Raw genomic sequence first — 24,759 nt, forward strand, 5'->3', positions numbered from 1 at the left:
AGTAACTGATTCAGTTTTAAACTTCCTCCATAACAGTCTTGATTGGAACCTGTTACCAAACAACAACACTGACAATCCTTAAAGCACCTACACAAGCATGTACATTTCCTTACTAATTAGGCACCTGATTTCAGGCCCTATTCAATTGACTGATCTAGGTTGCCACCCAAGAGAAAGTCTGCATCACCAGAACTTTGATCAGCCATTCAGATGAGTATCAGGAGGGGGTAGTGTGGTAGTCTGTCTAGAGAGCAAGCAAGAAATCCTGGCACCTATAGACTGTTAGTCTATAAGGTGCCACAGGATTCTTTGCTGCTCCATTCAGATGAGTTAATCCTGCAAACACACACTTGCAAGCTATCTAAACTGCTGGAAAAAAAGACAAAGTTACCTATTCACGATAGAATGCATCTGACAAAGTGAGTATTCACCCACGAAAGCTTATGCTCCAATACATCTGTTAGTCTATAAGGTGCCACAGGACTCTTTGTTGCTTTATTCAAGATAGGTACTTGGTAACACCAACACACTTCCAGATTGTCAGCCCAGGACCTCAGTCTTCTCCCTTTGCTTTCTGAAAGTAGAGGACCCAGTGTGCTGAATGAAACAGGTCATTTTATCCCATTCTGCTGAGCAACATAACTTCTTCCTGGAGAAGCTGGTGTATCTAAGACTGACCCATACGCTATTGTAGACTTGAAATGTCCAACCCAAATGATTGTTGTGTCATCTCCAACCATCCAGCCAGAGAATGAGGCATCATTTTTTAATTCTTACAACTGTCTTTTGAAAATTCTAGTCTTTTTGTGTAAAAGACTTGTGTTATACCAGTTTGTGGAAGAGGAGGAACAGGACTGGCAACAGCTCTGATCATGGTAAGTATTAGGCAATCTCAGCTATAGGTGGTGCTATCTATAATAAGTAATAGTAACAGAAAACGTCAGCCCCAAGCACACTCTTCAGAAAAGTTATGAGTGACTGAGTTTGGGTTAGAATGGAAAACAAAAACTTATCACCATCCACCTGTCCATTTGTTCAGCTATGTAGAGCTAAATCTAAACAAAAATCCAGAAGCCTTTCAACAATTTTAAGTTTTGGCCAGACTTTGAGACAAAAAACCCCACGAGATTATCTTCTCCCACTGATCATGCCAGGGAGTCCTGATGGTTCCGTGGTTTCCCTGGAGCATTAGAGTGTTATAACACAGCAGGTGCGGTCACAGGCCCAGCAGCAAAGCAAGGGGAAAGGAAGTTTGCACTGACTTAAGATCTTTTGTGTAAGGAAGGAGAAGCTGCGGCGATTGTCAGCGCAGCGCAGCGTGGGTGGCTGAAGTGGACAGACTACGCTTGCAACCAGGGCGCAGGCTGGCGGGGGGGTCCAGGGCTGCGAACAGGAGCCTGGGACCTATTCCCCGCGAGCTCGGTCCCGGCTGGCTGCGTGACCTCAAGCAAGCGGGAGACCTCTCCCCGCCTCAGTCCCCCTCCCCAGGGGTCCGCCCCACGGCAGTGCTGGGAAGGGCCCCAAGAGCCTTGGAGGACAGACGGCAGCTGATGTGCCTTTGTACTGTTCTTATTCCTGTCACCAAGGGAGCCCACCCCCGCGACTGGAGGCGGCTGCGTTACCGGGCTGGCCCAGGTGCGCCAGCTGCTACCCACGGCAAGTGCCTGAGCCACGGGCCGGCTGGAGCGCGCCCAAGGCGGGGGTGGGCGGGGCGGCTGCTCCCACCCCGGGAACAAAGAAGCGCGGCCGCCACCCCCGCGGCGAGGGGCGGTAGGGGGCGGAGTTGCTGCTCTCGGCCAGGCGCCTCCCGGGGCTGCCCCCGCCCACCACGCCCCGCCTGGGCGGGGAGGGGGCGGCCGAGAGCGGCGCTTATTTCCCCTCCCTCCCGCGCCGGGGCCGCCTGCCCGCTGCCGCCTGCGAAGCGCTGACACCAGCCGCGGGCGCAGGGGGACGCGGAGCCGGGCGGGTGGGGTTGTGCTCGGCGCTCAGCCCCCGGCAGCAGCAGCACTAGCCGCGCTCCCAGGTGAGTGTGCTCGGGGCGCGCCCCCTCCCCGTGCGCCGGACTTGGGGCTGGTCCCTGGGGGGCAAACAGCGGAGCCCACCTCCCCTCCCCCCCTTGTGGCCGCGCAGACCAGCCCGGGGGGTTAAAGCCCCGCCCTTGGCTCCCCTCCGTGGGGCAGGAGCCGCCGCTGCGGGGATGTGCTGGGGGCTCCCGGGATGAGAGGCGCGGGCGAGGAGCCGCAGCGCACGCCGAGGTCTCTAGCCTGGGTCCGGCCCGTTCATTCCCCTGGGAACACGGCAGAAGCCTGCAAGTGCCCCAGCCCGGCCCGCGCTGCCCCTTTCGGGGCTAAGGGCGCTCCGCCTGCCCCTGGATGGAGCTGCCCGGTCTGAGCTGTAGCTTAGGGTCAGGGCTGGGACCAGCGCTTCATCTCCGGTCGTGGTGTGGGTTAAAGCAGAAGTGTGGGGATGGTTCCGGGGGAAATCTGATCGATATTGCAGGGTGTCCTCTTTTCAGTGAGAAGAGTGAGAGTGCTAGGAAAAAACAAGCCTTGTATTGCTTTTTCCGTAGTTGAAAAGAACAAAGAATTTTTCACATCAAGGGACACTTAGATTAACATTTATATTTAAAAAATCTCTTTCGTGGTGTTGCTAATAATACCTGATATTACTAAATGTGAAATAGATATCTGTCTAGATATAGAGATGTCACTTTTTTTTTTTACTGCTTGTGCTAGCTGTTTGCATTTTATATTTCACTCAGTTTCAGTTTGGACTTTCAAAATAGATTAGCCAGGCTTCCTTTTGTTTGTAGCCCTTTTCTAATGAGTGTTTCATTCTGGTTTCCATTTAGGAAAAGGGTTATTTACAACCCAAAGACTACAGGGAAAGATGTGTTTTAAAACACCTTTTACTGACATGTTTTTAAAAAATAGAAAAATTTCACCTGTTAGGTGTTGCAAAAGATTTGCAAGTCCTAAACTTTGGGCCTATATAGATCTAAGTGTCTCTTTTAAGGCCCCAATCCTGTAAGTAATATGTACCTGAATGAAAGTACTGCATTGCTAGTGGGTTCAGTGGAATCAGCATTGCCAACTCTTGCAACATTTGGTTCTGTCTTAAAGCCCCAGTCCCTGGATTCATTAGGTTCATAAGGTTATGTGATAATCTCAGTTTTTGTTTATTGTTTAAGTAAATTTCTAGCCCTTATTATTGCAGAGGAAAGGTTGAAAATGTGAACCATTAAGGTAAATAGAACCCAACATTTATTATTTAAACACAATCTCATGGTTTTTAAGTCAATCTCATGAATCCTTTGAATGGTTGGGGCTAACTACTGGGAAGTATTTGAATACATAAGATTAATCACATGGCTGTTTGCAGGATCAGGGTATGTATAAAGAATAACTCATGACAAACAAAATACATTGCTAATGTCAAATACTGTAGTAAAAGACAAAACCAACTACTATTGATTTAATTCACAATTCAGGAACATACTTGAGCACTGGCTTAAATCTTGTTTATTTCAATGGGATTTAACCTCATGTATAACACTAAGAATATGCTTGTGTTCTTCCTGAATTGGCATGCTTTACTGACTCAAGAATCTACTGTACAAGAACAACTGAGCATCCATAGAACCTTTTTTTTATTGACTTCTGTATCTTTGGTGGAAGAAGGGCCCACCTATGCAACACTGAAGGAAGTTGCATATGTGAGTAGCTGGGGGAGGAGGGGGACCCACAGGAGATACTAGGCCAGGCATGGCCAAACTGGCTTGTGAGCCGCATGCATCTTTTACAGTTAAAGTGCAGTTTGTGGAGCCACCCCCCACCTCCTTTCTCCTCCTACTGGGTGGGTGGGGGGGAGTGAGAAGAGGGAGGTGGCAGGGCTTGTGGCTTCTGCCCTGTGGGGAGTGTGGTTTCGGGGCTTTAGCCTTGGAGGGGGCATTAGGGCAGAAGCTCCGTGCCCCAGCAGGTACCACCCAGCAGCTCTCAAACTTCTGAAGATATTGTATGCAGCTCAGAGGGTCAGTAAGTTTGGCCACCCCATACTATGCTGCAATATTGTAAGCTTATTAATTTGAAATGTTAATTTTCCTAAATGCTTTTAAGTAATTTCTGTAGTTCTATTTTAATGCTGAAAAAATGTTGTCAATTACCATCTGTTACAAGGTAATAGAACCTGCCTATTAAATCTACACAAGTTTCCTAAACAAAGTGTTCAATATCCAGTTACTTAATTGAATTGAAAAAAACAAGCAGATCAGAAATCAGCTAACTGATTTCTTCCTAAAGGAGCAGAGTGCATGTTTTCCTCTGATCCTGCTACAGCAGTTGGATGCTGTCGAATGAACTTTATGCAGGGGAGGGTCCCTGACATTCAAACTTAATTTTTCAAGATAAATAATTCTGATATCTCCACAATAAGTAAAATACCAGTAATAAATAATGCGATATATACATTAACATTAAGGAAAGCAGAATACATTTTACATCAGCGTATTCAATAGGCAGACCACAGGCAAATCCAGACTGCCAGATGGTTTTGAATGGATCGCAAAATCTTTTATTTACTTCTTATTATCGTTGCTGTTGTTGTTGTTCTATTTTCTCGGGATTCCACCTCAACCTAGAAATTTGGACTTTGATGAAAAATAATTGGTTACCCTTGCTCTATGTTCTAAACTGAAGGCAATCTAGTCTGGTTTTTAGGATTCACGTACTTAGCCATTGGTGAGCCTGGGTTAAACAAATCTGTGTATAGAATATTGGCAGCATCCTATTTTGGGTATTATGTTTGTCATATTTTTTACATAAGAATAATGTGCTATTGGTAGAGGTGTTCTTATGACAAATTATAACTCCTATCTGGAGACTTATCAGTGTTTCAGACAAGTGTCAACCAGCCAACCCACTTGATTTACTTAATTGATCTGCATAGCAAATTCAAATTCTGCAGTATTAACGTTTACTATTTAAAATAAGAAGTAAATTTCTAAGCCTCCTAGTTGTCAAGATAATGTCCAAAATGTGAACCAAGTGTAATCTGATAGTGTTTATCTTCCTGAGTCTACACACAGTTTTAAAGAGAGACTTGTAGAGGTTTAAACCAATGGTGGGCAATCTGTGGCCTGCCTTCCGCATGTGGCCCGTCAGGGTAATCCACTGACAGGCTGCAAGACAGCTTATTTACATTGACTGTCTGCAGGCACTGCTGCCCGCAGCTTCCACTGGCCAGAAACGGCGAACCATGGTCACTGGGAGCTGCGGCGGTCAATGTAAACAAACTGTCTCGTGGTCTGCCAGTGGATTACCCTGAGGGGCCACATGAGGCCCGCAGGTTGCCCACCACTGGTTTAAACTGTCTTCCTCTTTCATCTCATTGGGGTGTAGACTCTGAAACCTAATGCTATGTAAATATCAGTGCAAACTATTTCATTGCTAATAGATTTTTGTGGGTGAAAGGAGGTAGGAGTGAAGTCTGTGAGGTGGGAATTGGACAGAGTTGCAGAGAATAAAATAGAAGAAGAAAGGAGACCAAGAGGGGAAGGGATCAAAAAGGAGGATGGGGGAATAAAGAGAAAACAATGGGCCAAAAAAAGCAGCACTCCTAAAGGGAGAACTCATTTTCCCAATGAGTGAGGAGGATGTGATGCTTTGGGGGTTCACCCAGATCAGTAAGGGATTATGTCACTACCTGCCATGTAACCCTGGCTGCTTCTCTGCTGTGCAGCTTTGGCTCAGAACACAATGGCCTCATCTTGGTTTTCACAGCCTGGTTACTCCTTGCCGGGTGGCCCCAAAAGCCCTTCCAGACCCAAGTTTCCCCCAGATGGTTTCCCCTGAAGTGTTCAGTCCCTCTCACTGGACTCTCACAGAAGTTATTCAATTTGCTGTCTCCAAAGAGACACAGAGGCAGGAAGGTGTCAGAGGGAATGGACTGAACAGAGCATTGAGTGATCCATCCCATCATCCACTCCCAGCTGCTGGCAGTCAGTTTTGGAGACCCCTGACACAGAGCATGCATTTGCATCCCTGATCATCTTGGCTAATAGTTGTTGATGGACCTATCCTCCATGAACGTATCTAGTTCTTTTTTTAACCCCATTATACATTTGACCTTCACAACATCGCTGGCTAGGAGTTCCATAAGTTGACTGTGCGTTGTATGAAGAAGTACTTCCTTACATTTGTTTTAAAGCTGCTGATTATTAATTTCATCGGGTGACCCCTGGTTCATGTGTTTATGTGAAAGGGTAAATCGTACTTCCTTATTCACTTTCTCCACATCATTCAAGATTTTTATAGACCTCTATCATATACCCCCTTAGTTGTCTCTTTTCTAAACTGAACAGTCCTGGTCTTTTTAATCTCTCCTCATATGGAAGCTGTTCCATACCCTTAACCATTTTTGTTGCTCTTCTCTGTACTTTTTCCAGTTCAATATCTTTTTTCAGATGGGATAAATAGAATTGTATGCAGTATTCAAGATGTGGGCGTACCATGAGTTTATATAGTGGCATTATGAAATTTTCTCTTATCTATCTCTTGGTTCCTAACACCTTGTTTTATTTACATTGGAGATAGTCAAGCCTGAAAAAAATAAATTCCTTTGTCTAGGACCAGTTGGGCTTATGCACAGTCTGCCAAACTCATTTGAGGATCATATTTCCAGCAAATATCTATAATTATTTATACATGGCCCATAGATACATCACATTATAGTATTAATTACCATTCTGTTACCAATTTTCTAATGAAATATTATAAGACAACAGTAAGCTAGTCAGGTCAGCTGAGACTCACTGCTACATACCAGGGAGCCCTTGCCCTCTGGCATTGGGGTGCTCTTAGGGTCACAGATGTATGTGACAATACTGAGGAAATCGTTACTAAGTTTAGTTATTATGTAACTAGGTCTTTCTGCAAATCTCCCATTGGCATCAGTGGAAGTTCTGTTTATGGGTTGTGGTTAGCAGGTAGTCCGTAAAGTATACCACAACCCTGAACCATAGTTAAAGATGGAATTTGGCCTTCTCCAAGAAATTAATTTGGTGCCCCTTCTCTAATGTTTTAGGGTGGGTACAAGCAGCATACTCCACTCAGTGTATGCAGGTAACCTTTGTTAATGTTAGGAAATTGCACAATAAATTCACAACTTAGCACACAACTTTCCTGTGAGGACAAGCCCTAAGTTTTTAAACCAATATATTTATACTGGTATAAACCCCATTTAGGCACGTCTATTCCAGTGCAACAGCAGGTTTTGTCAATTTAGCTTATGTCTTTTGGGAATGGGTTTAAGTTAAGCTAAAATAAGGTACTCTTATACTGGACTAAGGGTCTTCATGGGCTGGGTGGGGAAATTATACTGGTATAATTGATGAAAACTTTCCCATCGTTTCTTAAATTTTTAGAATAGTTCTGCATGGCAGGATGCAACATGGTGGAATTCTAGTGTCTGTCAAGGTATTTCAACATTTCTTAAAGATCTATCCATGGAAAGTGAATTTTTTTTGGTAGGAGACGGAGGGCATTAGGCAGTGGGGGCACAGCACATTAGGTTTGTTAATAATGCTCTAAAGGTAAGTACAAATATTTGGCATACCCAACAATTTAATTGGTATATGCCAGTTCAAGTCCAAGCTGCTTCTGTGACGCACTTGTGCGAGTGCCACAAGACCCACACGGGTTCTACAAGAATGAAAATTAACACAGATCTTGAGGGCAAGCTCTCTCCTTGAGCAGCCACCTCTCATTTACACATCGATCAAATCTCCTTTTTAACTAAGGGGCCCTGATTTTTTTTTTCCCCCTCTGCTGGAGCCATGAAGAAAATATTTCCAAATCTAGAGATCAAGCTTGCGAGGGAGTTAGGGTCAAATTCATGTAAGGCTGCTTGGGAAGTGGGCAACTTGTTTACATAAACTCACTGTCACCTGAGCAGTTTTGCATCTCCTACCTGCATGACAATGTTGATCCCTTTTGTGTTTCCCTTGCCTTGCGCTCTAAGCGGACTGTACTTAGTCACATTGTGTGTAGTCAGTTTGTGACTGTATAAAATGGGTGCATGTTTTGACCTCATATTTTCAGTTCACAAGCAAATTATTTCCCTAGCATATGCACTATACAAATGGGTTTCCCTGAATTCAGAATGTGCATGTCCATGCTCCTGTGTTGTGGATGTTGCATTAAAAAAAAATTCTTCTCCACAATTTTGTAATAGTTTGTCAGGTGTCTTAAACTGTCATATTTTGGATTAATTTGCAAAACATGTAATTCGCTTGTGGGGCTGTCCTCGCTAGGTAGGAGGAGAGACTGAGAAATAATTTTAATGTATAAATATTGTCAATTTTCATACTAAAAAGAGGCAAGGCTACCTGAAAGATGAAAAGATTAGCATGAGAGAAGCTTTCTATTACACACAATTACACTTGATTATCTTAATCCCCTTTGAAGACTTGTGGGGTCTCAGTTTTACTCGCCCTGTAGCTGAGACTGCTCTGAGATTAACTTTCCCTTCTTAAAATCATAATGGGAGGTTGATAATCCTCTACAGGGGATTTTTTTAATAGAAGTTGAAGTTTATCTTGGAGGACTAGAAATCTCTGGTAGTTAGATTAAAGTGATGATCACAGTAAACTTCTGAAGGAGAAAAAGCTCTTCAATCTTAAAGTATCCTACACCTTTTAAAATCAATTTAAATATACCTTGGAGATAAAATATGCTCTTGCCCCCCCCCCCAGAGCAAAAAGTAAAATAAATATCCTTAGGAAGAAGGTTGAACTTAAGAAATAAAGCTTTCCAGTAGTTTAATTGGCCTCTTTTTGCTAATAGTTCTAAAGTGCATTACATTCCTTATTGGAATTACTACAGAAAGATGACTGACTTTTTCATGTATGTCATACTGCATTTAGGCAGATAGTTTCTATATTGTTTTGTGTACAATGCAACCTTCCTAATTGAGAATCATGATTTGTAGACCCATTGTAAGGAAGCAAACAAATATGAATGTGAAGGATATTGCATCATGTGTTCATTAACTTATTTTGACAAGTGTACTTCAGTTTTATTTATAATGCTTCATAGTTTTAAATAACAGTGAATGTACTGGAATATATATATTGGAATGTTAGTACTGTTAAACCATGTTCCAGCAATGTACTATTAAATCTTTGCTGAAGATTGGGTACAAACTCAAAATTATTTGGGAGAATTACTGGGTTTGTAGGCTCAGCGGGGAATTAGACACATTAATACTTTAAGTGTAAAATGTTGCACTTACATAGAAATAATGCACAAAATAAATGTCATCAGTGAAATAGCTCATGCAATATAGATCAGTTCAACATGAAACAGCAAACAAATCCAATAGCATGTTGGCTTGTAATAGGAGGGATATTATGGAGTAACATAAGTGATCCATCCCCTGTCGCTTATTCCCAGCTTCTGGCAAACAGAGGCTAGGGACACCATTCCTGCCCATCTTGGGTAATAGCCATTGGTGGACCTCTCCTCCATTAATTTATCTAGTTCTTTTTTGAACCCTTTGTAAGCACTATATCCAGATGTACACATACCCTTTTCTTAACCTGTGTACTATATACTTTTTTAACATTTGCTTTAATAAAGTCACAGCCAATGAAGGTTGATGACAATAGAACATTGAGTTATGTTAACACACTGAAAGACCATTCAGATTTCATTTACCGTCTGGGTAAAACAGACTGGACCAGCTTTACCTCTTTGGGTGAGGATTATGAACTCTCATGTGTCCTATCCACAGTGTGCAAGTCTTTGAGCACAATCTTCATTAACCCAAGGTGCACATACCCACATTTTCTCTCCTCAAAGCATACTGTATATAACTTTCATATATCATATACCTCCTGCAATAAACATGTTACATATACCCCCAAAATACTTGCATTCATTGCACACCTTGCTGCACATCCATTATAAATGCTGCAGGCTGGCTTTCTAGACAATGGGCGTGATTCACACATTTCTTGACACGGAGATGGAGGTGCAATTTGCAGCTATGCCTTCGGGGATGGATTCATCCCCTCAGGTTTGCACTAGGTGGAATGGTTAACCAGACCTCACTGCTAACCCCTGCTAGCTGCAGGGACCCCAGCCCTAGGTTGGGGCTGGTCCAGGTGGGACCCTAGCCAGAGCCATCCCGGTTAAACAATATAATTTTAATCGTTTAACCGGTTAAGTTTTTTAACTGGTATTTACATCCCTAGTTTGTACCCTTCTCCTGGGGTTCTGCCAGGGAAAAGCAGCCTTAACTTATGGTTAGGGCTCTATAGGAGCTCTACGAGCAGTAGTGGTGCACTGAGTCATTGCGTCTTCTGGAAGCCCTGGCTATGTCTCTTTCCCAGCCAACAGAATCCACTTACAATCTCTAGGTAACCTTGTTAGAAGACATTTATATTCTGATTGTTTGACTGATCCGAGAACCAAACTTTTATTGTGTTGCTTCGTTGACACATTGACAGATGGTTCCAAATTCTGCCCAGACTTCTCCCATTTGCAACAACATTGAAGTCAATGGGGTTGTTTGCAACAGTAGACAAGTCAGGGCAGCATTTGTATGTAGGAACTCAGAGGGCAGGCAGAACTTTGGAAAGTGGAAACGTTTTCATTCTATTACATTGTGTCACGAAACAAAAATCACATATCACAGCTGGTGAGTACTGAGCTGAAAATTAGTTTTTTTCCAAAATGATAATCTAGTTTTGTGCCACTTTTCTGGGTTTGACTAAATCCCAAAACTGTTATGAACACTACGTGACTGGGGATACTTCAGTATCTTTGGAATGACCCTCATGGACCTCATATCTGCCAATGGCACAGTGAATGATGCAGGCAGATGATAATAGCTCTAACGTCCCAAAGAAATTGCATGTCCCTTTTCCTCCCTTCTGCCCTTTCCAGTCCACCCCAAATCTCTCTCCAGCGTACACATGACCCTCCACCAGGGCTACTTATCCCTCCATGAACTACATCCACCTAAACTGTTGAAGCCCACACTTCCATCTCCTTTAGTCCCATGGTTATGCTTCCTTCCACTACAACTTCTCTGCCTCCTGAGTCACTGAGCCCATAACCCCCAAATTAAGTTTACATTACTTACTTTATGTTGTTTAAAATAAAATAAATTAACTGGGCAAACAACTTCATTAAGGTGAAGTTAAGGTTGTAAATGTGTATCTCTTTAGAAGTTTCTTTTTTTAAAAAAAGGAAAGGCAAGAAATCCAAAGTGAAGGTTAAACTAATATTTATGAAGTAATTTCTGATCACTGAGGTGTAACCGTGACACTCTGTCTCTCAGGGGAACACCCTACACCCCCATGTTGATCCTTATATGATTGTGTGATATCTAATGCAAAGTTTGTCATGTTGTGTCTTCGGAAGGCTCATGGTGTACTGAGCATTGTTATAGTAATGTTATAGGTTGTAATTTCATATATATAGTTATGAGGCTGAAAACGCGTCCTTGTGGCTTAAAGCGAGTCCAGGCAAAAACTCTCTAAGAGCAGAAGGGCAATTCACACCTTATCAGGGCATGTATGGGACAAACCCAGCCCAGCCTCACAGGAACAAAGGACATTGGCCTAGGCAGCAACCAAGGATCTGTTGGACTCTCCCCCCCCACCTTCCTTTGGTCAGTTTGGGATTTCAATGAGGTAATGCTCACCTGACTCTGAAGGTGGGGGCAAAGCCAAGAGGGAAGAAAGAACATGATAAAAGGGAGAGATGTTTGCCATGCTCTTTCTCTCTTGTCTGCCTAGGGTGACCAGGTGTCCTGATTTTATAGGGACTGTCCCGATTTTTGGTCCTTTTTCTTATATAGGCTCCTATTACCCGCCCACCCCCGTCCTGATTTTTCAAACTTGCTGTCTGGTCACCCTCCATCTGCAGACATCACCACCAAGCAACTGAAGCACTGACCAAAGGGGAGAGCCTGGCTGAAGGGCAACCAGACAGCCTGTGGTGAGAAGAATCTAAGTTGGTAAGGACACGAAGTGTCAAGATCAGCTTAGAATGTGTTTTGCTTTTGTTTCGTTTGACCATATCCGACTTGTTGTGCTTTGACTTATAATCACTTAAAATCTATCTTTGTAGTTAATAAATTCATTCTACCTCAGTGGTTCTCAGACTTTTGTACTGGTGACCCCTTTTGCACAGCATGCCTCTGAGTGTGACCCCCCACTTATAAATTAAAAACACTTGTTTATATATTTAACACCATTATAAATGTTGGAGGCAAAGTGGGGTTTGGGGTGGATGCTGACAGCTCATGACCCCCCACGTCAGGGGTCTGCAACCTCTGGCACGCATCTTGCCAGGGTAATCGCCCTGGCAGGCTGGGCCAGTTTGTTTACCTGCTGCATCGTTAGGTTCGACCGATTGCGGCTCCCACTGGCCACGGTTCGCTGTCCCAGGCCAATGGGGGCAGCGGGAAGTGCGCGGGTGAGGGATGTGCTGGCCATGGCTTCCTGCCACCCCCATTGGCCTAGGACGGCGAACCGCGGCCAGTGGGAGCCGCGATCGGCCGAACCTGCTGATGCAGCAGGTAAACAAACTGGCCTGGCCCGCCCGGGTGCTTACCTTGGCGAGCCGCATGCCAGAGGTTGCCGACCCCTGCCCCATGTAGTAACCTTGCGACTCCCTGAGGGGTCCCAACCACCAGTTTGAGAACCCCAGTGCATTTGGTTTGAAGTGTGTCAGAGACTCCCCTTGGGATAACAAGCCTGGTACATATCAATTTCTTAGTTAAATTGACAAACTCATAAGCTTGCAGTATCCAGTTATGCCTGATGGACACTGCAAGACGGAGGTTCCTAGGGTTGTGTCTGGGACTGGACATATTGGCTAGTGTCATTCGGTTACACAATTCAATGAGCAGTTTACTTCCCAGAGGCTGCACGTGAACAGCCCAGGAGTGGGGGGGTTCACAGAGCAGGGTAAGGCTGGCTCCCAGAGTCCAGGATTGGAGTGACCTAGCGGATCACCGGTCTGGATAACACCAGAGGGGAACATCACAGTAACTCTACTTCATTTCACTTCACTTTTGAGAAGGAAAAACTCTGCTCTGTGATGGTGTCCTCCTCAAAGGATTTTTTTTTAATTTCTCTTGATTAGAAAATTCCAAATATTAGCCAAGAAATGAGGGAGAAATATTTCCTTAAATATACCCTGTGAGATAATCAAGAGAAACAATGAATAGTACCGTATCAACAAATAAAGTACAAAATGCTGTTACACTTTGTAGTATTTATCTTCTGCTAAACTTCCAGCATTATATGTTACATAGTTATCTCTGCATGTGTAGTCTCTTGTTTTCATTGTTGCCTGTGATGGTTTGAACACCTGCAGAGTTAAATACAAATTAATTTATCATAATATTCATTTTTGTGTATCTCGCTCTTGTAATGCTGCACACGCTACAATAGAGATCTCCTAGAGAGGAACCATTTACTTGTATTCTTTTACCGGTGGGAATGGCTTATTGCTTTTTAAAAATGTATTTATTTCTTGCTCTCGGAGTACAAAGCATATGCAGCTTCCATTAAAGTCAGTGGGTGCTATGGATGCTCAGCACCTTAAAAAATCAGGCACTCTGCTTTTTATTTTAAAAGTAGACTTAAAAGTACAGCAAAGCCTATAATATTTAGAAATGAGGCAGGGGTGGGAGAAGGGGAGAGTTGTCATGTTGGCTGCAAATAAAACTGAGAAAATACAGTTTATAACAGTGTTTAGAGCAGAAGGGCTTCGGTAGGAATGGGAGGGGTGTGGGGGTGTGTGTGTGAGTGAAGTATAGTAATTAACTCTAATTAGATAATACTTAATCCTTCTCGGACTGTTCCTGAAGGATTCATGGTTAAAACATTGCTAGTTTCATTCTTTATTTACAAACAATCCTTTTTATTCCAAGCTACACTTGCTGAGTCAGTTTTCTTTAAATCAGTAAGATTGTCACTTGCACATATAATGCAGATAATCCCTAAGTATACCAGTACTACCATCTATACTCTTGGATAATAATTTTATTCTGAGGCAGTCAAAGTCAGCATTTGGAAATATGGAGAAAGTTAAAGTAAAAGAATCAATGAATATTTTCTTGCTGTAAGTGGAGAGTAGAATATATGGCAATATACCCATCTCATAGAGCTGGAAGGGTCCCAAAAAGGTCATCAAGTCCAGCCCCCTGCCTTCACTAGCAGGACCAAGTACTGATTTTGCCCCAGATCCGTAAGTGGCCCCCTCAAGGATTGAATTCACAACCCTGGGTTTAGCAGGCCAATGCTCAAACCACTGAGCTATCCCTCCCCAGTAATCATCATAGGTCACATCCTTGTCCAGTGCATACTAAATGTGAGTGGAGATGTCATCACATGTCCCTTCTTCCCTCTTGTTCACTTGCACAGAGTTACTTAGCAAAGCTATTTGGGTCTCCAGCAGCTTTGTTCCCTGTATTTTCTTTGGCCCTATATTGACTTAAATCTGCAAAGGTGTTTATTAGACTGATAGGAAAAGTCTGTCTCAGGTTGCTTCGCTGGTGTAATGTGATGGATGTTGACAACAGGGGGCTTTACTACCCCTGAAATGGATCTTTACTTGGCCCCGGTGGATTACTGTCATACCAGTGGAAAAGGTCCACAGTAATTATCTGCAATACACAGCAGTTTATTGAAAAGGAATTACACAAGTGGTAAAGGGTTATATTAAGCATATAACTCCGTGTAAGACATTAAGAGCTATACATTCCTCTTTTCCCCATGCTTATTCCCCTCCACAGTTCCTCACATCTCCTTGTCAATTGCTGGAAATGGGCCATTTTCATTACCACTACAATTTTTTCTCTCCTGCTGATAATAGCTCACCTTAACTGATCACTCTCCTTATAGTGTGCATGGTAACACCCATTGTTTCATGTTCTGTGTGTGTGTGTGTGTGTGTGTGTGTGTGTATATGTATATGTATGTATATATATACATATATATATATATATATATCTTCCTACTGTATTTTCCACTGCATGCATCCGATGAAGTGGGCTGTAACCCACGAAAGCTTATGCTCAAATAAATTTGTTAGTCTATAAGGTGCCACAAGTACTCCTGTTCTTTCACAAACATACACAATCAGGACCTGTGCTAGCCTCCCACACTTCCTGCTTGGCAAACAGAGAAGGTGGTTACCAATTTTATAGACTGCTTCTTTCCTCCTGGTCTGTTTTTCTTAGCCCTCTGGTCTTTCTTGGATTCCCTTTGAATCAAGCCTTGATTGCCTTGAGACCCCTCTGTTCACAGTCTACTCGAGCTCACAGAGCAGAATTTTGGCAACTGTCTAGCAGCGTTGCTTCTTCAAGCATCAATTAAGGAATCCCAACCACAGTAATTTACTTTGCTTTATTCTTATACTCTTTTTTTCCCTCAAAGGAGTCACATGTCTTACAAGTATGCCCAGTGGGTGTGTGGCTACTAATTTTTACCTAATTAGTGTTTTAGAAGGGGGATGGTTCCGAATGCAGATCATCTCACATTTACTCAATTAGTCATTCACTCTGGCTCTCTGTGTGGTGTTCTTGCCGTAAGGTCACTACAACCATGTCGACCTGTGCTCCATGCTGGAACTTTATGCATGTTATATTTACTTTTGCATGGGCCCATATTTGCTGACCAGTAGGTTCAATATCAATCGTACATGCAGATGTTGCCAGTTCTTTATCAACATTTCTTCTGCTGAAAGAGAACCTGCTCCCAGCATCCTCTGCAGCCATTCAGCCATGTTTAAGTCATGTCAAGTTAAGCTCACACCATTCATTCAGTATGGCCACACCAATCTGGCACCATCCCAACAATGGAGGGGAAACTTCCTCTTGCTAGAGCCTTGTTTCTTTCTAGACTTTCTCAATGAAGAGCTCTGTGGAGGTTGAGTACTTGTCTTTTTCACTAATGGAATTTGGTCCAATAAAAGGTATTAACTCGCCCACCTTGTGTCTCATATCCTGGGATCAACTCTGCTACAACACTACGAACAAATAACTTGGCAGTTATAAGTCTCAGGAACTAAGAGATGTCTCCCGCAAAGTTAAAAATCCTATATGAAATAATATAGCTTTATTCCCCAGTTAATGATGATTTATCTTTGATTTCAAGAACAAGTGACTTTGAGGTCAATACACATTATTTCCACTCATCTATTTCTGTAAATGCACAAACCTGTCTCTCTCTCTCTCTCCCATCCATAAACACACAGTTAAAGCTCTCACCTTTTGTATAGAGAATTAACTTTTACATCTCTCCCTGCCCCCCAGTTCTTCCCTTCCAGGAGTAGGGCAGCCTCAAGAGGCCCATACCCTGTGTTAGAAGCCAAAACAAGTTACTTATATAGCATTTTTTCTTCCCTGCCTTGGTCCTCCTCCCACCACCAAAATGCCCTCAGAGTTAATTTGTTTCCTAACACGTACTTTTCAAATCTGTAACAGTCATTTTACCTTTCCATGTTGCAGGAAATATTTAAATATTTATATTGTTTTGCTTTTTGCAAATCTTGTATTCCTGGGCCATTTTCTTTTTTATCTAAGCTACCTTGTTCGAGAGATTTTTATATAAGCATTGGTCTCTCACATTGAAAGTACCCCTCTACCCGGATATAACACGAATTTGGATATAACGTGGTAAAGCAGTGCTCCGGGGGGGAGGGCACGACGACGACTGCGCACTCCAGTGGATCAAAGCAAGTTCAGTATAACGTGGTTTCACCTATAATGCGGTAAGATTTTTTGGCTCCCGAGGACAGTGTTATATCGGGGTAGAAGTGTATATAGAAGTATCTTTGGCTTTCATGCACTTGTTTATAAGGTTGTATATTGTTTTCCATTAGGATGTTACAGTTTGTAGTTAAATTGACTTAATCTGTCTCAAGGCCTCTGGTTCAAGACTCAGTGAAGGGCCTTTTCATACAAGGAAACCTGATGTTACTTTTGGATGAAAGCTAGTTTCACTCATCTGATATCCTGGATACGCACCTGTCCTCTTAAGTATAAAGTAGCTTTGTTCTCTTCCAAAAATCAAAGGTGCTGGTAATGTGTGTAACTATCACTGTTTTTAAACTTACCTTGAATAATGCTAAATGTTTTAATTTGTCTCACTTTTGGCAGAAGTCAACATAAGGCATTTTAATGTCTGTCTATTGGCACTGGAGGGTGATCCTATGTAAGGAAACTGGCAGCTGCAATTGTTTCGTAACAGAGAGCCAGTCGAATGAGGAGAAAGAAGAAGATATTGAGCCACAAATTGTGGTATCGGACATCATCCAGCTTGTGCGAGAGAAGCAGCAGGTGCCAGCAATGCACGCAGGTGAGAAAATCTACCAAATATTGCAAATGTTTCTTGCTGGTGCCAAGCTGTTGAAAGCCTTCATAACATACTAGCCAAGTGTTGGCTGGTAGGATGGCATAGCTTAAAAAATTGGTCGCGTTCAGCAAGGATTCTTCTTCAAGGGTTAGTATTTATTTTTTAAAAAAAAGTTAATTCTGGAAAGTAGACTGGAAAAAATATCTAGTCTGGGGTTCAGCTTGACTGTCCTATGAGCTGCCACTTTGTTCTCCAAGCAGTCAGTCTGAAAGCTCTTCCTCTCAGCAACTGCTCACAGCATTTCCTTGTCGAGGTCCACAGTAAGCAGGATCCAGTCGATTTGGTTAACTGGTTGCAGCTTTGATTTCCCCCAAAGGGTAATCAGAGGGAACATGCTGAGAACATAGGTGCATTGTACCCCAATGTGTGATGATGGTTAAACTCTGCCCACACTCGAGTAGTAGACACTCATCTTAATCATACCATGAGAAATATCCCATGCACTTGGCAATATTCCTCCACTTAACATCCAGTGTTAGAATGCAGCCAACAAACGGATCACCAAAGCACAGCAAATGCCACGCGTACCACTGTTCAGGGATATACCCCACTACTGACTGCATAGCAGAAATCCTGTCTGGGCAGGGCTGCCCACTTTCCATCCAACTAATAACATCATCAGTTCTCAGCGATGGACAGAATAGGAGAGAGCCTCTGCCACTCCAGGAACTCCAACATCACCACCAGGCTGCATGAATGGCTACCTGGTACTGGGCTCCCACGCCACCTCTGGAGCCAGCTTAACAGGTTCAGGTTGGTGTGGTTCGCTGTGCCAAGATCAACCACCATGTCCGGGGCATTCACAACAGCCCCCTGTGCACCTGTGGTTCTGTGGAAGATGTTACATGCATGCTGTATGGTGGTTCTTTGTGTTGGGCTTCCTGGAGGTCTTCCCAAGCTGAACACTGCTGACTCAGAGGCCATTGACTGGTTCAAGACCACTTAGCTGTTTTGTTTTTGTTTGCCTTGCTTGTCTTTTCCGCACGCAATTGAATTATATGCTGCTCAAGGCAAGTGAGAGACTGAAGTGATATTGACTGTTCACCAGGTAGAGCCCCTGCATCCCTCATCCCACTTCAATTACAGTACTCTGTGTCCGCTCTGTAGGGAATGTTGTAGCTAATATCAACCTCTAACAGAGTGAGACTAGGAAAAAACTTTCTCTGACAGGTTATTTTATAATTAGTTTCTTGTACCTTGTTCTGAAGCGTGTGATATATTAAGTTAATTTTAACTTTAAAAGCAACATTTTTTCTTAAAGAAGAGCCTACTATTTTACTGAGAAACCTAGCTTATATGTGCTGCTTGGCTGCAAGACCTAAAGGATTGTAAACAAACATTAAGTGTGGGGTGATCAGGCTGGGGCAGGAAAAGAGAAGAGAGGCAATTAAACATTTTCTCTACCCACTGTTTTTTGTATTTGTTACTTTTACTAGTCTAGAAGTTTTTATAAATTACTATTAATTTAAAATGTTTAAACGTCAATTTCTAGTAATTTTAAGCAAGAATCTTATGCTAGGTTTGCACAGAATACTTTTGCTTTAAATATCTTGTTAATTTCCTAAATTGAAACACTTCATTGGCTTCAAGCCTGGTGGGTCGGTTTTTGGTTTTTAAACAAGGCTTCAGAGATTTCTAATTGTTTCTGATCCTTTGGACACTGTGGATATCCACAATTGCATATACCGATGTCTGGATATCTCTGCTTGGTGTACTTAAGCCAGTAAGGAAAACTATGTACTGTGCATTCAAGACCTATAGTAATTTCAGTTGTTAACATTGGTTCCAGTGCTGCACTCAGTGACGTTTAATGCAAAATTCCTACAGACTTCAGTGACAGCAGGACTGGGCCCTTCTTCATCAATATTGTCAGTTCAGTACATAGCAGATTCTTCACTGAGGACTATAGCTATCCCAAGTTTGACATGTGAGTTCCAAACTATTAATCACAGTGCAAAAAAAGCACCTTAAAATTCATAGTTGCAACAAAAATTGTTTTCATTCTAAAAAGTCAAAAGATGTAGGAACGTATTTTCTTGAAACTAGATGGTGGGCACAGCCATTAACTTAATTTTTTTTGGAGGGCGGAAGTTATAAGATTATAAAACTAAGAGCTCAGCATGAAAGTTCCTTCTCCATCATAACTAACAATGTTGCTGGCAACACTAATCAGACCAAAAGAAATTGGATCATTTGTGTTTGTGGCCATTTTTAGTGAGTTTTTATTTTAATAAATTAGCCTCATTGATAATAGAGTTCTATGACTGTTGTCAAGGGATTGCTTAAAGATCAGTTCTAGAAAGAATGACAATTGCATAATATTTTACATATTTAAAACTAACCGTTTTTATATAGTGAGTGGGTTGCGTAGGAGGTGGATGATGGATTAGCAGTTTCAATGCTTGTTCAAATGATTTCTTCAAGACAAATTAACCTCATCCCTTCGTGAGTTCTGCTTTTAAGAAAAGCAGTGTGAGCATAGCCCATTGAAACTGAACACTTTTTGGTCGGGGAGTGGGGGAATAGTGCTATAAAATATTGCTGTGGGGAATAAATTACAGAACTTGTGATGCAGTATTCGCTTTTCTGTGGCCATTTTTTGGTTCTCATAACACATCAGGTTTTTAAATCTCTCATGCAGCCTAGTAATCTGTGATAGATCACATTAGAGAGCATTCTCACTGCCTTTATTTGTTTAACCATCTGAGGGTAGTGTTTTAACCTCCTGCCTCTCTTTCAAAAGTCAACATCCCTATTGTATTAGGCATTATTTATATTGGAATACCTCCCAGGAGACCCAGTCAGGATTGGGGCCCCATTGCGCTAGGTACTGCACAAATGTAGAGCGAGGGACAACTTCCGCCTCAAAGGGTTTAGAGTCTAGATTAAGATGTGACGTGGGGAAACAGTGGCAAGAATAGAGGGCAAGGGTAACAAGGACAGAAGTGACGTCACACAGACAAGTTGTGTGTACAATTACTTTGAAGTAGCATCTGTAATACTCCCTCTTTCCTCTGTTGCCTTTAGAGCTGGTTCTGGGGAAAAAAATCATGATTATTTGTCCCTGTTCTTTTATGAAAGAATTTCAAAGCTTTCAACCGATACTAGTCAACCTGCCTCCTTTCCCTTAGGGCACAATGTCTTTTTAAAATGGCACTGCCTCCTCCCACTGCAGCTCAGCCTGAGTCAAGCTCCTGAGTGCTGTGCTTGCAGGTGAGTGTCAACTGCCGCCACCTCCTGCAAATTATGTTCCAGTGTATGCTCATGTAGCAATGGTGTCTTTTGAGCAATGGGCTGATCCAGCTCACTTCTGTGCCCGCAGGCTTTCTGGAGCCTGGTCTTCCTGCAGTTTTTTTGTCCCAGTCTCCTCCTATGACTTAGTGAGGTCAAGGTGGCTCTAGAACTTGCAGAAAGGTAAATGTGCTACTATGGCATACTGGTGATAACCATCGTGAAAACAGCAAGTAGGAATGCTGTGGCAAGCCGCATCCAAATGAGGGTGCTACAGACAAAGCTTTTACCAAAGTTAGGACCTAAGGACAGCTCAGCTCGGGGGCTTAAAGAATCAAAACAAGCAAAGATCTGGAACAGAAAATAAAGCTTGAGAAATCCGTCTGGTGCAAAATTAGGCAATAAGAGATACTTGCCAAACAGAAAATACTTTTAAAATGTAAAACTGAATAAAATGGGTTTATTTTCTGTTAGTTTTTATGTGGAAAAATTACAAGAGAACTGCAAGCAGCTGAATGTACGTGTGTATCAGCAATTCCTATAGAAGCACAAAAACTTGTTACAAGAGTAATTAAAAACCAATTTAACGATTGTTGTAAAGCTGTAATTCAGACTCTTGAAATGCTCAGCTGTTACATTCATAAACTCTTTGAAGAATGTTTCTTGGCCTCAACTAAAAATGTTAAATTGCATAGCTTTCTGTGCAATAGTTTTTCAGCCTTAGATTGCTGAGATTGCTTGCTTTGAGATGTTCTAGCAGGTGTAATTTAATAAATCTGAAACAGATTTTCAGCTAACGTTGTATTACCAAACCACTGGTATGTACTCATCTTAATAATAGCCTAATGGAAGTACAAGGCCCCCCCCAAAAAACATATACCAGTTCTACTAAGCATTTATAAATTCTGCTAAATCTACTTATGCATTGCACTCAAATCATTCACCAGCAGCAAAATCAGGATAAATGTGAGACGTGGTAATGTTTGTTGTTGCTTACTAAATAGTGATCTACAACTGTTTTACCTTATATTATCCAGAATTGACTTCCCTCTCAAAAAGGGATGGGAAGTAATGCATTTGGATTAAATCCATTCTACTTTTGAATGTCCTGAATGTAACAAATTTCCCCCACCACTTAAAAAAAAAAAATATAGAATTGGAATGCTGAGTGTGCAGGAAAGATAAGTTAGCCAGTCTAGCTAATCCTTTATTTGTTCTTGCACTTTACTGGAGAACATCTCCCAAGAAACTTTCGTGGAACAGGTGCTATTCCCCAAGAAGCTTTACCATACTCAATATTTCATTGGCATTAACCTTGGTTTTATTTGGAAGGCTGCAGGGGACAATCTGAAAGTTTTTTTCAAAGGGCTTATTGCAACAAATACAACTGGCATGTTTACAGAGAAAATATTGATTAAAAACAGTAACCAAAATGGATGACCACTTCCTCGTATATAGAAAGAAATGTAAAATTTGTATGTATGTCTCAAAACTGTTGACATTTGTGGCTTGGTTTTATATTAGAAATCACTATGTGATATGGCATAGCAGCAAAAGGATTGTTTTTACGCTGATGAGTAGAAAACTAAGAGTACCAATATATTGGCCTTTAATTTGGCCTTTCACACTCGTTTAAAAATGTTGGCATATCTTTTATATAACAAAACAGGTTTGTGTGTGTGGAGCTGTGCAGATAAGCGCTTATAAACCTAGGTACTGTAGATGGAAAATATCCCATTTATATTATTTATATAAATTTTAAGACTAGAGGCGTGTGCAAATATCTGTGGGTGAAAATATCTCTCATCTCCCCCACTCCACTTCATCTGTGTGCCAATGATCTGTCCTTCATCTAGGAGTGGTCGAATTTCATTGGTGAGACTGTATGTATGTACATTGAAAAGTTTGATAATTTGCATTAATGACTAGAAGACATACTGTGGATAACTGAATCTGGTAAGTGAACAAGTTTGTAGATTTGGGGCAATGGTGATTGACTAATCTGGCCACTGGCATAACACAGGGCAGAGGGACTAGCACTGAGCCCGGTGCAGGGTAGGAGCCACCAGGTAAAGCTGGGGAGAGCCAGGTGCAGAGTTGTGAGGCTCAGGGGAGGCGGGGAGCGCTCTGGATATGGATGCATGGAAGTTAGGTCTGACCCAGCATGCTGAGGCATCCCCAGCCCTGCCCCCCGCCCCCCAGGTAGTGATTTACCTGTTTGCCAGCTGCTCTGTCTGTCTGCAACAATGCGCCTGTGGTGCTGGGGAGAGGGGCATCGCCTCATTTGCAGTTTCCCTTTGTTTTCCTGTCAGTCTTTTTTTGTTTTTTCTGTGGGGAAGCAAAGAAATCTGTAGTGGACATGAATTCTGTGTGCATGCATTGATGCAGAATTCCCCCCGGAGTAAGCCATTGGATCTTATTACACCTTTCTGTGTTTAGATTATCAAATTTCAGTTTCCTGTGTAGGTGTTTCTAGACCGTAATCCACTCATCCCTGAACCTTCTCTTTGATAATCTAAATGGATAGGCTCCAGGAGCACAGTTTTGCTATAAGGCATGTTTTCCAATCCTTTAATCGTTCTCGTGGCTCTTCTTTGAATCCTCTTCAGATTATAACTATACTTCTTGGGTATCAGAACTGCACACCATTTCCCACTAGAAGTTGCACCATTGGGGGTGAAAAAGAGGCAAATAGAACTGTAATGGGGAGCACAAACCCCACACAGGCTGGGAAAAGGTAATTGAACTGCAATGGACTCATTAAGCCCTGTCTTGCTACACCTGCAGTAGGTGTCAGGCTTGGAGGGAGGAGTTTAAGGGGGGATCCCAGCTCAGTTGGGGGCTGGCTGGGAGGGAGAGTAGACTTCCACCTCTCACTCTGTAAGAGGAGCCTGGCAGGAGTCAGGAACTAACTACAGACTGCTGCCTGCCAGAGCATCCATGAGGAAAGGTAGGCTTGACATGGGGCTACTGTTTTGAATTTGCTACCAGCAACTTGTCTTGTGTTGCTGACTGAGTGCTGCAGGTGTTGCCCTGCCTGAAGGGGGTGGCACTTGAATAAACTACTTGTCTTTTTGCACCTGATTGGGGATGCAGCAGTGGTTTGTTGCAAACTCAGGACCAACCCTGTGACAATAACATCTCTCTTTCTACTCCATATTTCCCTGTTTATGCATCCAAGGATCACATTAGCTCTTTTGGCCAGTGTTGCATTCAGAGCTCATTTTCAGCTGATTATCTACCATGGACCTAAAATCTTTTTCAGTGTCACTGCTTCTCAGGATAGTGTCTCCTGCCCTGTAAGCAAGGCCTAAATTTTTTGGGCCTAAATTTATGACTTTCCGTATGGCAGGCAGTCCTTGACTTTACGACACTCGACCTACGATGCTTCTGAATTGACACCCTGATTTGACTTATGACAATTGGTTTAGACTTTACGATGCTCGGTCCTGCAGTGGAGTGGATTGCAGTTCCAAGTTACAACGTTTCGACTTAAGACGCAATTTTCAGGAACCAATTGTGTCGGCAGTCCTCGGACTTCCGTGTATTGAAATGCATGGTAAGCTGGGCACAAGCAAAGAAAGTGATCCAGATACTCTGGATCACTATCCTATCCTCTTCACTATTTACTAGTGTCCCAATCTTTGTGTCATTTGCAAACTTCTAGTAGTAATTTCCTCCCTCCCCACCAAGTCATTGATAAAATTGCTAAACAGTGGTAGGGGCAAGAACCGACCCCTGATGAATCCCACTAGAAACACAGCTGCTCAACAGTGAATCACTGTTAAATTATCTCAATGTAATTATAATTTTGCTAGTTTTAATCCATTTAATGTTAGCCATATTGATTTTGTATCCTCGTTTATGAATCAGGATTTCTTGCAGTACCAAGTGAAATGCGTTACAGAAATCTGTTGCATCAAAACTATTACCTTTATCAACCAAACTTAACGTATTAAAGAAGTTACTTTGGCAAGACCTATTTTCCGTAAACACATGCTGATTGACATTACTTATATTATCCTCCTTTAATTCTGTATTAATTGGGTACCATATCAGCTGTGCTTTGTGTGGCATGTGCGCATGCAAGA

The 24,759-nt window shown here is 42.5% G+C and overlaps 1 protein-coding gene across 15 annotated transcripts in view; it reads left to right on the forward strand.

Moving 5' to 3' along the window:
- Positions 1 to 856: 856 nt before the first annotated feature.
- The window catches only part of MCF2L (MCF.2 cell line derived transforming sequence like), a 251,774-nt gene continuing 227,871 nt past the window's right edge, over positions 857 to 24,759 (forward strand). For 11 of the 15 annotated variants that reach the window (XM_039531141.1, XM_039531181.1, XM_039531171.1 and 8 more), the window contains exons 1-2: positions 1,880 to 2,023; positions 17,182 to 17,380. In XM_039531141.1, coding sequence (XP_039387075.1) covers positions 17,203 to 17,380 — 178 coding nt within the window. In that variant the 5' untranslated portion in view covers positions 1,880 to 2,023; positions 17,182 to 17,202. Of the gene's footprint in view, positions 876 to 1,871; positions 2,024 to 17,181; positions 17,381 to 24,759 lie in introns of those variants that run through there. The other 4 variants (XM_039531149.1, XR_005596398.1, XM_039531159.1 and 1 more) reach the window with 4 other exon arrangements.

The sequence above is a fragment of the Mauremys reevesii genome, linkage group 1, assembly GCF_016161935.1.
Source record: "Mauremys reevesii isolate NIE-2019 linkage group 1, ASM1616193v1, whole genome shotgun sequence".
NCBI lineage: Eukaryota > Metazoa > Chordata > Testudines > Geoemydidae > Mauremys > Mauremys reevesii.